Below are 18,490 nucleotides of genomic sequence, written 5' to 3'. Positions count from 1 at the left end.
TGGCAAACTCCTAAATATTGTCAGACTGAGGGCCAAAACTAAAATCAGAGCTACCTTCGTAAGAGATATGCTATTCGCGGATGACGCAGCGGTAGTGGCACACACGCAAGAGGAATTTCAGTCACTTATGTCCCGCTTCTCTCAGGCCTGTAAAGAATATGGCTTGACTATTAGCACGAAGAAAACAAATGTTATGGGACCACTTGGTACAGCACCACCCTCCATCCTCATAGACGATAACAAGCTGGACGCCGTAAACGAATTCTGTTATCTGGGATCCACAATTAAAGATGACCTGTCTCTAGAAGAGGAGATACAAAAGAAAAAGCATAGGGAAGGCTGAATCGACCTTCGTTAGACTCGGCCAAGAGTTTGGGAAAACCATAAGCTAACTACGGTGACCAAAATGGAAGTCTACAAGGCATGCGTTATGAGTACACTACTGTATGGCAGTGAATCATGGACCACCTACGCAAAGCAAAAGAGAAAACTGAACTCATTCCATTTGAGATGTCTCCGTAGGACCTTGAAAGTCACATGGAAAGAAAAAGTGTGCAATACTGAGATCCTTACGCGATCAGGTATTCCCAGCATCTTTAAAGCCCTCAGACAACGCCGTTTGCGCTGGCTTGGACATGTTCGCCGGATGGAGGACAAGCGCATCCCGAAAGTCATCCTCTATGGACAACTCGCGACTGGCACAAGAAAAACTTGTCGCCCCCACCTACGTTACATAGATGTAATAAAACGTGACCTCAAATCAGTGAACATCAATACTGACAATTGGGAAGACATAGCTCTAGACCGCAACAGATGGAGAGAGACAGTGACCAAGAAAGCTATGGACGGTGAAAGTACATGGGTCTCAGCTCAGGAAGAAAAATGTACAATCCGAAAAGCGGCCAGCTCCTCTGCCACCGAAGCAAGAGCCACCTTAACCTGCGCTATCTGTGGACGGGAGTGTCTCTCCAAAATAGGGCTCCACAGCCACATGAGAAAGTGTGCGCTGAGATGAACCATAGTCGTTCTACGACTGAAGGAGGCCAATGATTTAAAAAAAAAAAAAAATTGTTTCGACAAACGTTTACTTAGAATTAAAATTGATGAATTCTTTGCGTTTGATAAACTTCCAGCATCTAGTTTTGAAAACATTGATGAAGAAAAATGTATTCTACAACAGCAGAAACTTATTTCTAGAAAGTTTGTGAAGGTGTGCTGTATACGTAAATGTGGTTGTACTTTTGATTAACAAAAATAAGGTGTAGAGCAAGTATAAAAGATAAAAAGGTTACATTATTTGTTAAATCTTATCTAGTATTTTTAGTATACCGTTGAGTGTTTTTTTGAGAAGCTACCTTATGTTGAGTATTTATGTTAAAAGTAAATACTTACTACTCAAAATATTCATAATAAAATCAGTTGCAAAACAACAAGACTGTATTAGCTCAATGCCAGTAACTGCCCATTACTGCCAAATGTATATCTCCAAGAAAGTATCACATCAAGTCATCAGAAAGTAAATAACATGGTAAGGATGTCCAAACATTTTCTGACAGCCTAATGACCAAGTCTACAAGATAATGATCAAGAGGCTCAAGTCGAAGCAACTTGGAGAAGTGCAACAGAAAACTGATTGGGGTGAAATAGAATGGCAGTTCAGGGACAGGCGCCATATGCCCAATGAAATTAACTGGACTCCATTCACAGTCGAACCAAACCAGAATCTCTGTAGATATTTTATTCAAAGTTCTTGCATGTTTTAGCCAATGAAATGTAAAACTTATCAAGTGCTAAAAAAAAATGATTTTTTTACTTGACATATAAACCTATGACCTATTAACAAGGCTTGTTGAGTTATGTACTGGTATCTAAAAAACACCATTAATCCAAGAAATTGAAATGGACTCATTTAGAAAACACTTTGTCCTGGTGTATGAAGAAAATGTTTAGTAATGCCATGGGTTAGCTTAAACATAATTGCCACTTTTTTTATGTACGCATCTTCTGTACCATTTAGAATATCTCTATAGCGGTAACACTTATATTGAGATAAGGGCTGTTTTTTTTTATAGATTAAAGCATGCCAATGTTAAATTTTTGTTTTTCCAAAACAAATCAACATTAAAATAATTAAGAGTTTCAAGAGCACAAGGGTTAGGTCTGGCATTCTATAATTAGTCACAAACATTTATCAGAGAAATTTCAAACATTTTCATAAAAAAAAAAAAAAAAGACAAATCAAAAGGTGAAACACACATTTAATGAACTCAGTTGAATAGTGTATGATTCTAGGAAGATTCTGAACTAAAATTCCTTGTCCTAAAAACTAGACTAGATGTGAATGAGAAAACACACACAATAAATTGTAGGTTAACCCAGCACAATTATGCCATCTCAGTCATTAGACCAAACAATTACTTACTGCTAAATTCTATTGAAACATTCTGTCAAAATGCCAATATTTTGAATTTGTATATTTATAGACAGTCACTTCAACAAAGTCCTATTACATATTATTTCTTATCTTCAAGAAAAAAAATATGTAAATGATTTAAAATTAAAAGAAATGTCCCAAAATTTGGTTGATAACATTGAACAAAATTACAGTAATGAATTACATCTTTAAAATTTAAACAAAGTTCTAAATGTTTAATAATACAAATTGATTTTATCAAAGTTTTAAAAATTTGCATCAGAATGTATATAATACAAACAGCAAGTCCTCCAATTGTAATAGTTTATTCTAAAGAAATGATTCTTGAAATCTGTTGAAAAATGGGACTGTCATGTTTGACACCATTGATCACAAGTGGTCTCCAAGTTTTCTTTAAATACAAATTCCAGATTTATGATACAATCATATACATACCATTACAGAGATTATTAAATAAAATTGGAATCAATCAATAAAAATTTATGAAAATAGTTACCTTTCAAAAATATTTTTACATTAACAAGCAAAGTGACACAAACCCATTCATTTTTTAAAATAAACACACATAAAAACTCTCGCTTAAGAAAATCAAAATTATCCAATTAGATAATTACATTTGTATACACCTAGTTCAATCAGGCAGTAAATGTTCTTTTGAAGTGAATTACAAACTGTTATCACTGTGTTTTAAAAAAATGCATGTTTCTAAAAGAATGTACAATCAAAACAAAGTCTATTTAGTCATATGTAAAATTAAATCATGCAAAAGCAAAATCTGATCTAAAGTAAATCATGAAAAAGTGCTCATAAAAATCATTACAAAATCAAAATTGCACATCAGACAAATATAGATCTATTTACTAAAATATATATCTATGAATGGAACAAGCCGTTTGGATACTGTCTAATCTTTCAAGTAGTTCAGTATCATACAAAATGCTTGAATTTCCCTATTAACTGATATAAAGTTGTTTCGAGTCTTCAGTGAAATGCTTGATGACTATTAAACTATTCTCACATAAACTTATTTTAGCCTTACAAAAATATGAAATGATAGCATACAATGAATAAACAATCAACATTGATCAGTTTTGAATCTCTACTTCCATTCTGGTTAAGTTTGTGATATGTAGACAAAAGGTGATTGGTGGAAAAACAACTCATGTCACAAACTACCAATAAAACACAGGTAGTTTTATTTGATATTTTTTAAAACATTCCTTCATAATCTATAGTTACTGTGTGGTAGCCCACCCCCTGAATGATGGCAGAGGATGACAGCAGAATTTAAACAGTGAACTACCATGACAACAGTTTTAATTGCTAATGCCCCAAAAAATAAAATTTCTATCAAACTATGATATGCTTTGTCCAACTATATGGTGTATTGGCATAAATATTATAAGCAAAGAATAAAATTTCTTCCATTAACTAATAACAAAACATGTTTTGACTGACAATAGTATTAGAACAAAAAAGGCCAAAAAAATACACTAATTATTTTTTTTTAAATTACACAAAACGCAGACTAAAATGCAGTTATAATATTTAAAAAAAAACAAACATTAAAATTAATATTGTTTTATCTTTGCTTATGCAAACATATTTGGGCTAAAACAAATTACAGACAAGATCTAAAGGAAAAACAATACTACTGCATTTAATCTAGACTTGAAGGAAATAACTTATATCCAATTACATACATAGTCACTTTCAAACTTAAAAATACTTGTACACATCACTTATAAAAATGTCACTTATAAAGTGAAATAAGTCTGTTAACTCATAAGCTTACTCTAATGACTTTGGCACAAGTCTTTACCTCTAGTCCAATCCTAACTCACAATTTTAAACATTAAATAAGCTGACACACGACTTTCTTAGTTACTCCATTTGACAATATTGAGTCACAAGGCACACATATGGTTCTTACTACAAACAAGGACCATGCCTGGGTGAAACGTTCCACATAAATATTTTTTTACAGTTGCTGGGTGTGGGTCTGGCAATGCAAGAAAATGGTTCCTTGTTGACTCTGTAACGTTTCATGTTCTGCTCCAAGACATTGAGCGATGTATCCCTCATCATACCAAAAACATTGATGACCTTCAGGTCTCGGAGTTCACATAAATGGCTGATAGAGAATATAAATAGATGACATTAAGTCCATATTTGTTCTCTCCAGTTTATTACAAATCAATGGTGCTTTTAGGAGGAGGGGGAGGAGAGGGGAACAATCTAATTTGACAAGAAATGAAGAATAAATTAAAGATAATTCTGGAAAAGAACATTTGTTTAAAAGTAAAATAAATAGAAAGTGGAGTGGAGTTAAATATATTTCTCTAAATAGTAAAAAGTTTTAATGGTTAACTATCATGGTGAGTTATATCTCAAACAGTTTCCCTAGCATGTTTAAATTACCCTTAACAAACATAAAAAAAAAAAAAAATCTTGTAAAAAAAATGTTTAAACAACTTACGAAACATAAGTAGGACTAAGAGAATAACAGCGGCTGAAAGAAATTTTTTGAAGCTTCTTTAGATGCTGAGCTATATTGTCAATAGTCAAGTTGGTTATCTCTGTGGAGTCACTGAGGTCAAGGTCTTGCATGTAAGAACACCTTTGGCACAGAGTCTCAACATCTGGGTTAATGAAAGTACAGATTAATGCAAGATTGCAAATAACAAATAATAATGATGCCAACATTGATGGTAAACAAACTTACATTCTGTATCAATCTCACTGATATCAGATAAAATCATTTCTTTTCAGAACTCTATATCCTAAGCCCAATAACTAAAGAATGTATAGATGAATATGATGAGTTACTTTTAGATGAAGAATTTTCAAATAATATAATATTTTAAATAATTAAATTAATTTACAAAACTGGAATCTGTACAAAAACAAAAAGATTTTTAAAAAATTAAACCCAGATAAATAATCAAATATGACATTATTATTTTAATATATCTATGAAAGCTGCTAAGGATTAAAATGATATAGATTATATAAAAATACTTACCTTGATCACTTAGCTTTTCTCTGTTTCCGCTTATATCTAGGGCTTTCATTTGTGACGGCATTATTTGACAGATAGTCTTGATTTCTTCTTCTGACATGTATGTCCAGGCAATATTTAGCTGGGTGAGGCTGAGCAACAGGAAGCAAAATAAACAAGAGCCTTTAATTTATACAGAGTTGTAAGCTCAAATATTAAAACTGCCAAAAATATAAATGAAAGGGGATAAAACCAAAAAGCTAAAATCTTGCTTAGAATCAGAGGGAGCAAAATATGTCCAGCTCATTCATATGGACTGTTTACAAGCCCAAGGCCAGCACAATGACCCACCCATTTTTTTTTCTTCCAAAATAATGTCAGCTAGCTCTTACAAAGACTTAAAAACCCCTGGAAAGCTAAATATAAATGCTGGTCACAGTGCCCTTAACTGAATAAGCATGTTAGATATAACCTTGAGATATATCATTCAAGTTAGATACATGATTTATATATTATATATATTATATTATAATAGTAATATTATTATTTGAAAATGTAATTTTGTCTACTAGTGCATGGATAAAAAAATTAAGACATTAGGTACATTTGATTTAGGTAAAGGATTTTGTTATTTATATATTCATAATTATAAGTGTATACATAGTAAGTCTGTGACTTATTACTTACAATTTATAAAAAACGGTTTTAAAAAATTAACAAAATCTAAAATTTCGAATGAGCTTGGTTAGACTTCACAGTTCATACAAATTTAAGTATAGGATTTTGTAAATATTTGAGAAAATATGTAGCACAGGTTAACAAATGATTTAAAAACATACACATTTGTTTTTATTTAAATAAACCTTACTTTGTACAGTTCTCAAATATACATTCCAATCCTTTTGCTGTTGTTCCAACACACATGCATAAATTTAATACTTCCAGATATGGGCTATTCACAGCTAAATTTCTGCAAAGAGAATTAAACAATTATTTTCATAAGACATGCGTAAAAAAATTATATCTCCATAATTATTTTCTGTTTCTATTCACTTTGCTCATTCCTAGCACACTACCAACTGTTAATTTATTTATACTAAAATAAATATTTTGAATTTGATTATGAAAATGTGAATGAAAAAAAAAAAAAAAAAAAGAAAACTCAACAGTGGATAAGACCTCAAAATGACTGGTTTCAATTGACAATGGGAGTGTTGCTTTTATGAGAGAATGAGTTAAGTAAACAAATCAAAGACTCCTCTTTATAAGGATTAACATGTCTAGAACTTACATGAGTAATTGTTCTGTAACCGGAATGTTTTCTAAGCTGATTTTTTTCAGATTGGGACAAAACTTTAACATTGACTCCACCAGACTTGTCTTGACATTGGCCATACTCATATCCAGCAGTTGGAGACGATACATTCTGAAGAAAGGGATGACAAGCTTATAAAACTGATGCTTTTTTTTTTATTTAACAAGAAAGGAAGAGCTTAGAGCAGTTGTGACCTAAGTGTTGTTTTATCTCAGAGGTTAGTAACCAGAGGTTGTGACCTAAGTGTTGTTTTATCTCAGAGCTTAAAAGAGGGAGAGTAATCACAAAAGACAAAACAGCAATAAAATAGTCTCAAATATTCACAAAAGACAAAACAAAACTAAAATAGTCTCAAATAGTCTAAGTGAAATGATAATGCTAATTTTATATGTATGGATGTTAATGTATGTAATGGTTAATGCTAAGATGTAAGTATTTAACTAGTGGTGACCAGAAAATAGTAACAGAAAAATAACAAACAATATGTAACTAAGGTTGCCTATGTGATAATAAGAATTTGTCTTTTCCTAATTAGGAAAACAATTTTTAGGTGAGACTAGCAAGTCTTACTTTTGTTTATTTTATCCTTTTTTTTTAAAGGAAATAAAAAATAAGAAGATGAAAATCTAAAAATACTTTTTGTTAAAAATGAATAGAACATTAAATTTTATAACTAATATTCCCAAGCTAAATGTATGTAAAGATCAGGAAATTTTCAGCCAAATTTCCAGTCAGTCAAACTGGATTTTGTTTTCTCAAATCTACTAAAGACCTGTAAGAGTTCTGAAATAAACATTGGCTTCAAACAAATTATTTTCAGCAAATAGTGCAGTCAATTTTTTTTCCCAGCAACTAAAGAATCATTAAGAGGCTAAGAGAAAACTCCTTACCTTTCTTCTGATAAAGGAGATCTTCTAGGGTCTGGTGCACCTTGCACTGTGCTAGAGAAATCACCCATCACCTACAATAAATGTAAACTGTTATATGCATAGGCAAAAACGAAAGTAGAAATTAAGCCTATATCAAATTTAAAAAAATGGAATATTGCCAAAAAAATATATATATTTTTTTTTTTACCTCAGATCTGTTAAGACGCAACACTTCAACCCCTCTTTCCAGTAAAATTTTTAAAATTCCTACTTTAAGTGGACGACCACCCATGTCCATTCTTCTCCATAAAGAAACATCACAACTAAAGGGACAATAAAACAAAATTAGTGTTAAAGTTTACGAGCATTCAAACTATTTGACTAAACAATTTTTGACAAAATTAGTGTTAAAGTTTACTAGCATTCAAACTATTTGACTAAACAATTTTTAACAAAATTAGTGTTAAAGTTTACTAGCATTCAAACTATTTGACTAAACAATTTAAAAAAAAATTAGTGTTAAAGTTTACTAGCATTCAAACTATTTGACTAAACAATTTTTAAAATTCATTTTCTTTTTATGTTATTAATGCATATTAAACCAATAAAATGTCTACCAATCAACGAGAAAGCCTCTTAAAAAAAAAGCAAAAAAACTCCTTCATCAGAATATACATACACAATACGAGCCCATCTCCTACAGACCAAAGCACATGTACACATCATGTGACGCGGTAAATGGTGGAATATACGAAGGATTATTTCATCTGACACTCTAGCAAATCGATCTGAAAAATGTGTACATAGATTTAATTTTAAAAGTAGAAAATTTTTTTCCATAAAGGATATTGTGTTATCTTATCTTATATAATACAGACGTTACTTCAAAAAAGAAGATGATTACGTCCTACGCGTCATGCATTTAGTCATGCATATTAACCAATGACTTAAATTCTGCCAAGTCACTGGTTTTCCTGGCTATCTCAGGCAACCCATTCCATGCTCTAATAGCACTAGGGAAGAAAGAGTATTTGTACAAATTTGTCCTAGCATATGGGACGAAGAATGTGCCTTTATATTTGTGTCTTTCAGAGTATTTTATTAAATTTTGTTTTTGTATTTGAAGATTATGGTTCAGTTATTTATGTATAATTGCTACTTTACTTTTGAGTCTTCTGTCCTGAAGGCTTTCTAAATTTAGTGATTTTACTAATGGTGTTACTCTAGTCAAATGTGAATATTCGTTTGTTATGAATCTCACTGGTCTATTTGGTGTTTGTTCCAGTTTCTTAATGTTTTCTTGAGTTGAGGCCCTCAAAGCCCTCAGCCCCCTGGATGACAAAGTGGTCATCATCGAACCACGATGGACGAACTATATATCAGGCCTGCCTACCAAAAAAATCCAAATGCGTAACGCTGATGGTCAAAATGCGTATTTTGGCACCAGAATGCGTAACAATTACACGATCCACTATTTTGTAATATATATATATATATATATATAATATTAGATCTAGATGTCATGATTAGATCTACAATCTAAATCTAGATCAGTGGTCTTCAACGGGGGCGATATCGCCCCCTAGGGGGCGTTTTCGATATTTTGGGGGGGCGCTGAGAGCCAAAGGGGCGGTAGGGGGGCGCTGGGCACAAAATGGGGCGGTAAGGGGCGCTGGGCATAAAGGCGGAAAGAAGAAACTAAAGGTGCTCTGAAACAAAACAAATTTTAAAATTCTTCAACATTAAACTAAATATAGACAAATTATAGTTAACTTGCTTCTAATTTAAGAATAGGAACAGCGTTAGAAATTGAGTTCCGGAATCCCATTTTCTATTTTTAAAATTCTTACTCTTTTGCTATGATTGGAGAGTACCTATTGTCCATGGATCTCGCGCATATAAACGTTTAAGATTTGATAAACAAAGTTTTATAGTTTATTTTATCTACATATGTTAATATATTAATATGTAAATGTTAATTGCTAAAAACATTACAGGTAACATTTAATAGAATAATTTAACTTTTTAAAATAAAAAACATTGATAAAATGTTATGAAAACTCACTGGTATGTCATGTAATATTTCCTTGAGATTTAGTGAATTGCCACTAGAAAAATGGTAAGTTCTACTTTGATGGCATTTTCAGATGAGGTTATGAAACCAAGTCGGCTTCACGAACATATAGCGATATCCAAAAATAATTTAAGAATATTCATGAACAATTATAAAAATCTACAATTAAAACAATATTAAAAACAAAAAAAAAACAGCAAAGCAGGATATGTTTTAATGGCTTCTTAGAAAAATGCATAGCTTTTTAAAAATTCTTATGATATTGTTGAAAAATTGATTAAAACTAAATTTATTTTAGAACATATATGTAACACAAAAAATATTATTTCAAAATTGTCTTGTTATGTAGCTTATGGGGACATATAGGAAACCATCAGTGGTTGGACGCTACAATGATTTCATAGGTAATAAAGAATAAAGAACAAATCTATTCACTATTCACAAGAAAAGTTTAGCCCGCAATTTCATTTCTATTTGAATCTAATTATAAAACTGTAAATAAAATACAAACCCATGCCGAAAATAAGCGCATCTTTCAACAGTTTTGTGAAACAAATGATGAAAAAGATGTTCTATTAGACTCTTGTTGTAAACTTAAGTTCGCTGGATTTCGAAAGGAGTTTGTTAATGGTTATGGCTCGTTTTTTAAGCTCTTAAATAATTTTTTTTGTGAGAAACGGGAAGATTCAACGATTGGCGATGACTTAAAGCAGGCTAAAAAAATTGTTTTACATGGTAGGCATCTAACACAAATGAATGAAACCAACCTCCGACTGCTAGGAAAGAGATTGACTTTTATTGATAATATCATTTTCTCTTTTATCGAGATATTAAATTAATTTTAAAACTTTTACAATCTCACATAACTTGTTTGTTGACAAATGAATTACTGCCCAAGGACACCGATATCTATGCAATTCACATATCAATGCTCTATGAAGAAATTAAGATTCGCTTCTAAAATTAAATTTAAAAAAATATATATAAATGACAATTATTAAACATCTGTTACTGACGTTCAAATTGAGTTGCATGAAAAAATAAATTTACAAAATCATGTCTTCAGTAAACATAGGAGGCGCACAGTGGCATAGCTAGGGTGGGGGAGGGGGGAAATTTGAAAACCCGCCGGGCCCCCATTTAAGAGGGGGGGGGGGGGGGGGGGCGCGGCAAATTATTGCTTTTTCAATTAATTAAATTAAATATTACGCAAAATGCATCGGCCCCCAAACGATGGAAATTCCTATCTACGCCCCTAGAGGCACAACAGAGATGTGGCTGCATTTAAATGTTTCAGTAAAATTCCAAACTTTGGTTGAAAATGGAATTATGTTTTAGCTATTCCATCAACATACATGGTTCACCTAGATTTAGTGCGTAACAAAGTTAATGAATAAGCAAAGAAATAGACTGGATGTAGCAAATAGAGGAGACCTTCGCCTTGCCTAATTTAAAGCTTGAAATTTCTAAAATTGTCAGACTGCAGGAGGCACAAGGTTACCATTAGCTTAATTTCATTTTGTAGTGAATTCAGCAATAATAATATTTATATTAAAAATTAAAACTAAATTTACAATTAAACCTAAAAACAGTAGGCCCTAATATTCAAAACTTCAAACGGAGACTATTCTTAGGATTTGAAAGATAGTCTTTACAATTAATTTTTGTGTGTAATCACTGCAAATTATTTGACATTATTCTTGCATGTTTTTGCCTTTAATTCCGAAGATTACGTCTGAGTCCAGTGTTTCAAATAACTACACAAACCCAACTGCGACCTACATATTTTCCCGAATTTTATGCAGACAAAGCCGCTGTATGCTGGCTTTTCTTTGAGTATCAAATATTTGTCCCGCAGTTTTTGTAAGAGCTCTCGAACTGTTTCTCTCAGAGGCTATCTTCTGCCAGAGAATGCTGCCAGGTACTTTCCTCTATGCCAGAGAGAGCGAAATGGCGCCTGAATAAATCTTTATAGCGCTCACGGGGGAGAGGGGCATCTCAAAGCTCGTCAGTCATAGGCCAAAGAGTTCACAACAATCGCTTTTGGCATGCGGTCGTCTCTCAAGCGGGATAAGTGTTATTGACAGCATAAAAATTAGATAGATGATATTTTGTTCAAATTTGCCTTCTCACGCTTCTTTATAACTGTTTTTCTTAGAGGGGGGCGCTGGCGGCTTTTTTAAAAGAAAAAAATCGAAAAGGGGGCGGTAGGCCAAAATAGGTTGAAGACCACTGATCTAGATCAATACGACAATACAATAGAGATATCTAGACTAGATCTGGATCTATGTCTATATAATGAATATAATCTACTCTAGATCTGGGCTCAAGAGTGTTACCGATGCCGTGGATCCGCTACAAACGTAGGCCTACCTTCATCCTTGATCTATTCTATACTAAGACTAAGAATCTAGTCTAGATCTAGACTAGATGGTAGTAGATGTTATCGATCTAGATCTAGTCAATTTAAATCATACTACAACTAAAAGTAAATTGGATCTAGATTGTAGAGTAATGTAGTAATGTAGGGAATTGACATAACGTAATGACTAGCTAGACTCTATTCCTGTATAACAAGTTATCTAGATTCTAGATCTAGAATCCAGATCTAGACTAGATATCTACAATGTCACTCAGTGTGTTTTGAATCGATAGCACTTCGATATTTTTTTCTATACAAATGAATACGGGAATCAGGGATTCAACATAATTAATTTCTACTAATGAACTTACAAAAAAAAAAAAAGTCACATTGGTGTATCAGCTAACTGACGGTACCAACTTGGTACCAACCCGCCACTACCTCACTCTCGCGTTCTTCATTTCTAGACTAAATCTTATTGCTATTAAGAACCAATCAACGTATAGATCTAGACACAATGTGTCCCCCCACCTTTTCTGTTCCCCCCCCCCGCCCAACAGGACGGCTTAGCGTGACCTCCGTGACTGCTCGTAAGCTAGTCAAGAGAGGGGAAAAAAAACAAAGGCGTCAAAGGATACGAAATGCGTAACGAGACGGGTTAAATGCGCATTTGCGTACTGACTGTCATTTCTGGGAGATTTTGCGTAACGAATACGCATTTTGCGTAACGGTAGGCAGGTCTGATATATATATAAATCTATATTACAGACGTTACTTCAAAAAAAAAAACAAGTTGAATGTATGCCTAGATCTAAATGTCTTTTTTTCAATTTGCTCTAAGCATCAGATTTTGTTTCAATTCAAAGGTTCCTTGACTGTGAGTCTAGACGCTAGACCTGGTGTTATAATAGCTACATATAAATCTATGTAACTAACTAAACATACAATCTAGCCTAAGCTCTAGCAAGTGAATGTGAATTCGTGTTTCTTTTCTCTGTAGAATACCATATAGATCTAAATCTATATATAGGTTTAGTTTAGATCTAGATTAGGTCTAACAAATTTTTAAATTAAAATTTAAGGTTCCTTAGCCGCATTGTGGTTCTGAATTAGATCTAGATTCTAGAAAGTCCAATTCACCATGAGCCTGCTCTGCAATCGACTGAAATAGCCAGTTGTTTTATTTTCCAAAATTGAAATTAGCTGCCATTTTGCTGACAAAGCTGTGATTGCGCATGCTGTCAAGTTAAGAGATAACTAAACAATGCTAGAATAGCCCATGATACTTCTTGTACATAAATGTTTTGGCATCGCAATGTGTTATGGTAATTTTGTTAAATGCTATTCAGTTGTTTTTTTTTATATTGTTATTTAAATACTTTATCAATATTTCATTTAAATGCTAAGTTTGAATTGCAATTACTTTGAAATAGATAGTAGCAGCAATGATAGATTGCAAGTAACGATACTATTTATACTTAAATTATTTGATAACCATGTAAGCCTTACCAAAGCCTCGATATTCCTCATCATTATTTCTTCGTAAATATACTCTGTTATTTTTTATGGATGGAGGAGTACGCAGCAGATGATGGTAAATAGAAGCCTCACGTCTTGGCTGTTGTTGGTGATCAGCATTTACTTGTTGGTTAATTAAAAGGATCCGTGGTGCCTACAACAGATCATGAAATTTTTCAAAGCAAAAAAAATCATTAAAATTACTTTCAATGTATTTTTTTTTTCTTAAACTACAGTAGATTTAATTAAAGAGTAAAAGAGAGCAACATTAAACTTTAAACAAATACACACATGTAACTAAGACATGCATAATTTTTTTTTAAATTTAAAATTAAGACTATTGAATGCTCCTTACAAACTGTCTTTTATATATCTATTGCTATCTATATATATATAAAATATTTCTCTCTCTCTCTCTATTTATATAATATATAAATATATTTATATATATTTATACAAACAAGGCTAGATGTCCCCTTAAAAAACTTTCACATGAAAATGAAAGTAGACTATGAAAATGGGGTTTAACATTTAGCAGACATTTGTAGCTAATTTAATATAAAATGCTGTGAAAATGGGTTTACTCGATTTGTTTGTCCAATTTGTTAAAAAGATGCATTCTTAAAATTATGTATATTTAACATTTTTTTAGGGTCTTGTTGTGGGAGAGATATTTAACATATACACTACATAGACAGAATATGCTGTGATCTAATGAATATTCATGCCAAATCTTATCAAGATTGGTTAAATGGTTTTATTACCATAAGTAACATACATGACATACTCCTTACATTGTGCTTTATATAGATATGTACATGTGTGTGCGTGCATAATCTTTTTAAAAAACATCTAAATACTAATAAAAAAATACCCCAAGGGATGCCAGAGATGAGTTGACACTAACAAAAGTATTGGGTGTTACATGTTCATCTGTTGATTCAGATTTAATAGAAGGCGGTCCCATTTGAAAACTTGATCCAAAATGAGGATCCTCTCTCTTAGTTCTTTTAGAGCATTGGTGAGAGTCATCGCATGGAGGTCTGTTCTGGTTGTTATTGTCATAAGCATCATCGAACACATCACTGTGAAATAAATGAAATGTTATTTGAAAGAATGAAATGCAAAGAATTTTTAGAGCAAGATTATAAAATTATGTATACATACAATACACACATAATATATTGTAACAAGAACTCTATCCAGGGTCTCTACAACCACTGCACCACATGGCACAACCAAGTCAAAGAATTTGACAGCTCATTTACTTAGATCTAGATCCTCCTGCATCATTCAGCGCATTGGACAGCAAGTTTTCACCACAAAGATCTGTCACTGGCAATGTCTGAAGCCTTTTCCCACCTGGTGTCAATTGCTATGAGGTCCTCCATGAAAGTGTAGCACCCAGTTACATGGCGATGTCACTGTTTGCGTTTTCCTTGTATTGGCCTCCATGTCTTCACAACTCTTGGTGTGCCTGATTTATTTTGTCAGAGAATATGTCAGCTCTGTCACAACCTCATTAAGTGGCAGACTCCCAGTTCAGCATAGGATTTGCTTACAGACACAAAAATTGGCTAAGTAAGACTGATCTTAGTATTTTTAGGAGTCAATAGAGATCAGGGTGACAACTCACGATGAGCCAATGTAATAAACTGCATAATTGGCAACATGTAAATTGGAGTGTAAATAAAGCGAAGTTGTCAGTCTGGAGAGCAGCATGAGCATGATTATCTACGGGGATGCATATAATATAGTACAGTGATGCCCAAAATGCCGCCCGCGGGCCAGATCCGGCCCGCGAAGTGCTTCCAACCGGCCTGTCGAAACGTCAGCACTAAATATAGAAAATCCCCCCCCCCTCTAAAAAATGTTCAAAATGTATCTTTACCTACGTTAGGGCCCTTACTTTTTCTAATGGATTACTACCAAGGCATTTAACATTTGTGAGTTCATGAAACAGGACTATAAAATCCACTAAGAAAAGTGAACGGATCTTTACTTTTTTTTGTAGAACATGATACCATTGCTAGCCAACATGTTTGTTTTTATAAAGAAAGTGTGGTTGTTTTTTTAACAACAAGAACAACAGAACTTACTCCAATTTTTGAAGTGTAAAGAGAAAATTCAAATCTCCCAATAATTCAATGTAATGTACTAGATCCTCGGGTTTGAAATTAATATAGGTTCAGGTAAATTTCATTAAGTTTTTGTATTTTTTCCATCATGTGGCCCGCGACACTAGTGTTTGAAATAAAAATGACTGAATTAGGTTGGGCATCACTGATATAGTATATAAAATATAATTATATACACACTCAAGTCAATGAACGCATTACTAATTTTTTTTTTAGATATTTTAGATTTTACCTTTCCTAGTGAGTTTTATTAATCATTAAAAAGACTAAATATCTAGACTAGATAGATCTAGATTTTCTCTTATATTATTAATTATTACTAGTCAACTGGCGGCGTAGCATACGCCGCTATTTTTCAGGGCCAACCTTAGGCCACTGCAACCTATGCGACCGCAGTGGGCCCAGCACTTTAATAGGACCCGCGCTAATTTTAGGTGTATAAATTATTAAATTAAACCATTTTATAACTTATAACAGATTTCCAGCGGCCTCCTGTTGATTTAACAGGAGGTCCTGGAAATCTCCTGAAATTGCAAAATATACGAAAAAGTCCTGGAAATATCCGGAAATTATTAAAATCTTTTGAAAACTCATTCCAATCGCCTGAAATATATACAGACGAAAATTGTCTTTTTTTTTTGTCTCCCCCCGTCCGAATTGCAAAAATAAAAGAGTGATCTTTCCATTGTGTCCAAACTCTTGAGTGTGCTCTGTCACTTCGGTAGTTACTACAGAGTAGATTACTCCCCCCCCCCTTTTATGTGAGGTAGAAATAAAGAAAAAAAGAGTGATATTGCAACGGTCCTGCCCTGCTATTTTGTTCTCCCCTCTCTTGTTTTCTCGTGGACTATCCGCAGAGTGATCTTTCCTTTGAAAACTCCTTACTACTCGTTTAAACTGTTGAGGGAAAAAGAGAATTGTATATATATATATATTATATATAGAGTCTAGATATTGTAATTTTTTCTAGATCTAGATTCTAATCAATAGGTCTGAGTTCTGAGTAGATATAGTACATGCTAAACTTCTAGATCTAGTAACTCTTTAACTCTAATAAATAAGATTAGTCTATATACTAATAATAGAAGTCTAGATCTAAATTATTCTAAATATCTACTTTTTTATCTAATTTATCTAGATTTTAGATCTAAACTCTTAAAGGGGAACTCCGTTGGTTTTGACAATTTTTTGATATATTATGTGTTTTGATTTACCGATAATGAATATATATTATTATTTTGTTTTTATTTGCAATAATAACTTAGTAATTGATATTTTTCTGACGTAATTTTCATGCGCATCCAAAGCGGTCAGACTTTCACTGGGTTTCTATGTGACGTCACGCATGCCTATTAATTTAATCGATTGACTTACTGTTTAATGGAAAACCATACAGTAACGTTTACATTCTCGTAAAAGAAATATTATATATCTTCGTCTAAGCAGTTAGATCTAGATCTTGTAAGCAAAGAAAAAAATGCGTGTTAAAGGAGATTTACATGCTTGACTAACCACGGCAGTGTGTATCTTCTCGCCTGACCACTCAACACACAACAAACACTATCGCTTGGTTGTCTTGTCATGATTGACTACACGTAGTCTAGACTAGCCTTACACTGACCAGTTTGTTCAAATCAGTCAGCAGATACACGATTTATTTACTTCTTGGGACAGGGAGGGGCTTAGATGAAAATATTACTTTTTTTCTCGAGTTGGTTGTCCTAATGCCTAAGCCTAATGCTTTTAAATCTATCTAGAACTATAACTGTACCATAGCCATAGCGCTTGACTAGGCCGTCACTAAGCCTAAAAGCTACTGTAAGAATGAAGTGATACGATTGGTCAAATCTAGTTAAATTCCTTTTTAGTATTGTTGAGGGAAGTGACACATACTATCTATACATCATCGTATGCCTAACCTAAAATAGGCTAAAAACAAAATCTCAAAGAACCCCGTTTTTTTTTAGATGACAAGAATTTACTGACTAATTTATTAAATATATATTATAAATGTTTCTAGGCATTTTTATTAAATAAAAAATTAAATGGTAAAATGTGAAGTTCACTTAAATTTTACAACTTTTTACGCAGAATTTAAATATGTCAATAACTCAAATTTGAAAAACCATCGGAAATTCCCTTTAACTTCTACTTTAAGTAACTAGATCTAGATCTAGATGTAGATCTATTTTAAGTTCTAGATCTAGATTCTCTAGATCTAGAGAATCTAAAAGTAAAGTCTACTAAACTAACGCAATATTGAAGATTATAACTTTAAATTAAACTTGTATTCTAAACTAGAATAATCTAGATCTGATCTAATAAGATTTAACTTTTAAATCCATTTAGGCTTTAGGACAACGACATCGGACAAGTCACACTAATAATCACTGATTGAAGTCTACTGAGGAAGACGTGTCAAATCATCGACTGTCGTGACTCGACGTGAGTGAGAACTAATTTAGAATCTAATTAGATACAAATTGAAATTTCTCTTAACTTTAACTGACTAGATAGATATTGATTAAACAAACAGGTGTTGTTAATTATTACAGTTGAAGAACGAAGCGAAATACGTGATTTAAATCTAACCTTGTTCTTTTATTGCGATTTCGATATTTGGATAACTCCTTATTTAAATTAGACTGCTTGCGTTCCTCCTCCATTTTTCATAATGTAATCTTTGTAGTTTGCGCCGAATGTCTTTCACAAATTACATTCTTATAAAGGGACATAACTGAGGGGAAAAAAGCGAAAAAGTCATTGTTCTATCATTAAT

The 18,490-nt window shown here is 32.7% G+C and overlaps 1 protein-coding gene across 2 annotated transcripts; it reads right to left on the bottom strand.

The window, feature by feature from the left end:
* Positions 1–2,240: 2,240 nt before the first annotated feature.
* On the bottom strand, positions 2,241–18,460 carry LOC106052054 (S-phase kinase-associated protein 2-like). 2 transcript variants are annotated; one of them, XM_056028812.1, is made up of 11 exons: positions 18,304–18,460; positions 14,448–14,658; positions 13,565–13,727; positions 8,299–8,407; positions 7,828–7,942; positions 7,641–7,711; positions 6,727–6,861; positions 6,304–6,405; positions 5,460–5,587; positions 4,914–5,076; positions 2,241–4,568 (listed from the first exon to the last, which is right to left on the bottom strand). In XM_056028812.1, the coding sequence occupies exons 1-11, from the start codon at positions 18,375–18,377 to the stop codon at positions 4,367–4,369; spliced, it is 1,473 nt and encodes a 490-aa protein (XP_055884787.1). In that variant the 5' UTR covers positions 18,378–18,460; the 3' UTR covers positions 2,241–4,366. The 2 variants fall into 2 exon arrangements, with proteins under 2 accessions (XP_055884787.1, XP_055884788.1); XM_056028813.1 differs by having other exon boundaries at positions 14,481–14,658.
* Positions 18,461–18,490: the final 30 nt, after the last annotated feature.

This window comes from Biomphalaria glabrata, chromosome 5 (genome assembly GCF_947242115.1).
Source record: "Biomphalaria glabrata chromosome 5, xgBioGlab47.1, whole genome shotgun sequence".
Taxonomy (NCBI): Eukaryota; Metazoa; Mollusca; class Gastropoda; family Planorbidae; genus Biomphalaria; species Biomphalaria glabrata.
This window is presented reverse-complemented; position numbering and strand designations above follow the sequence as displayed.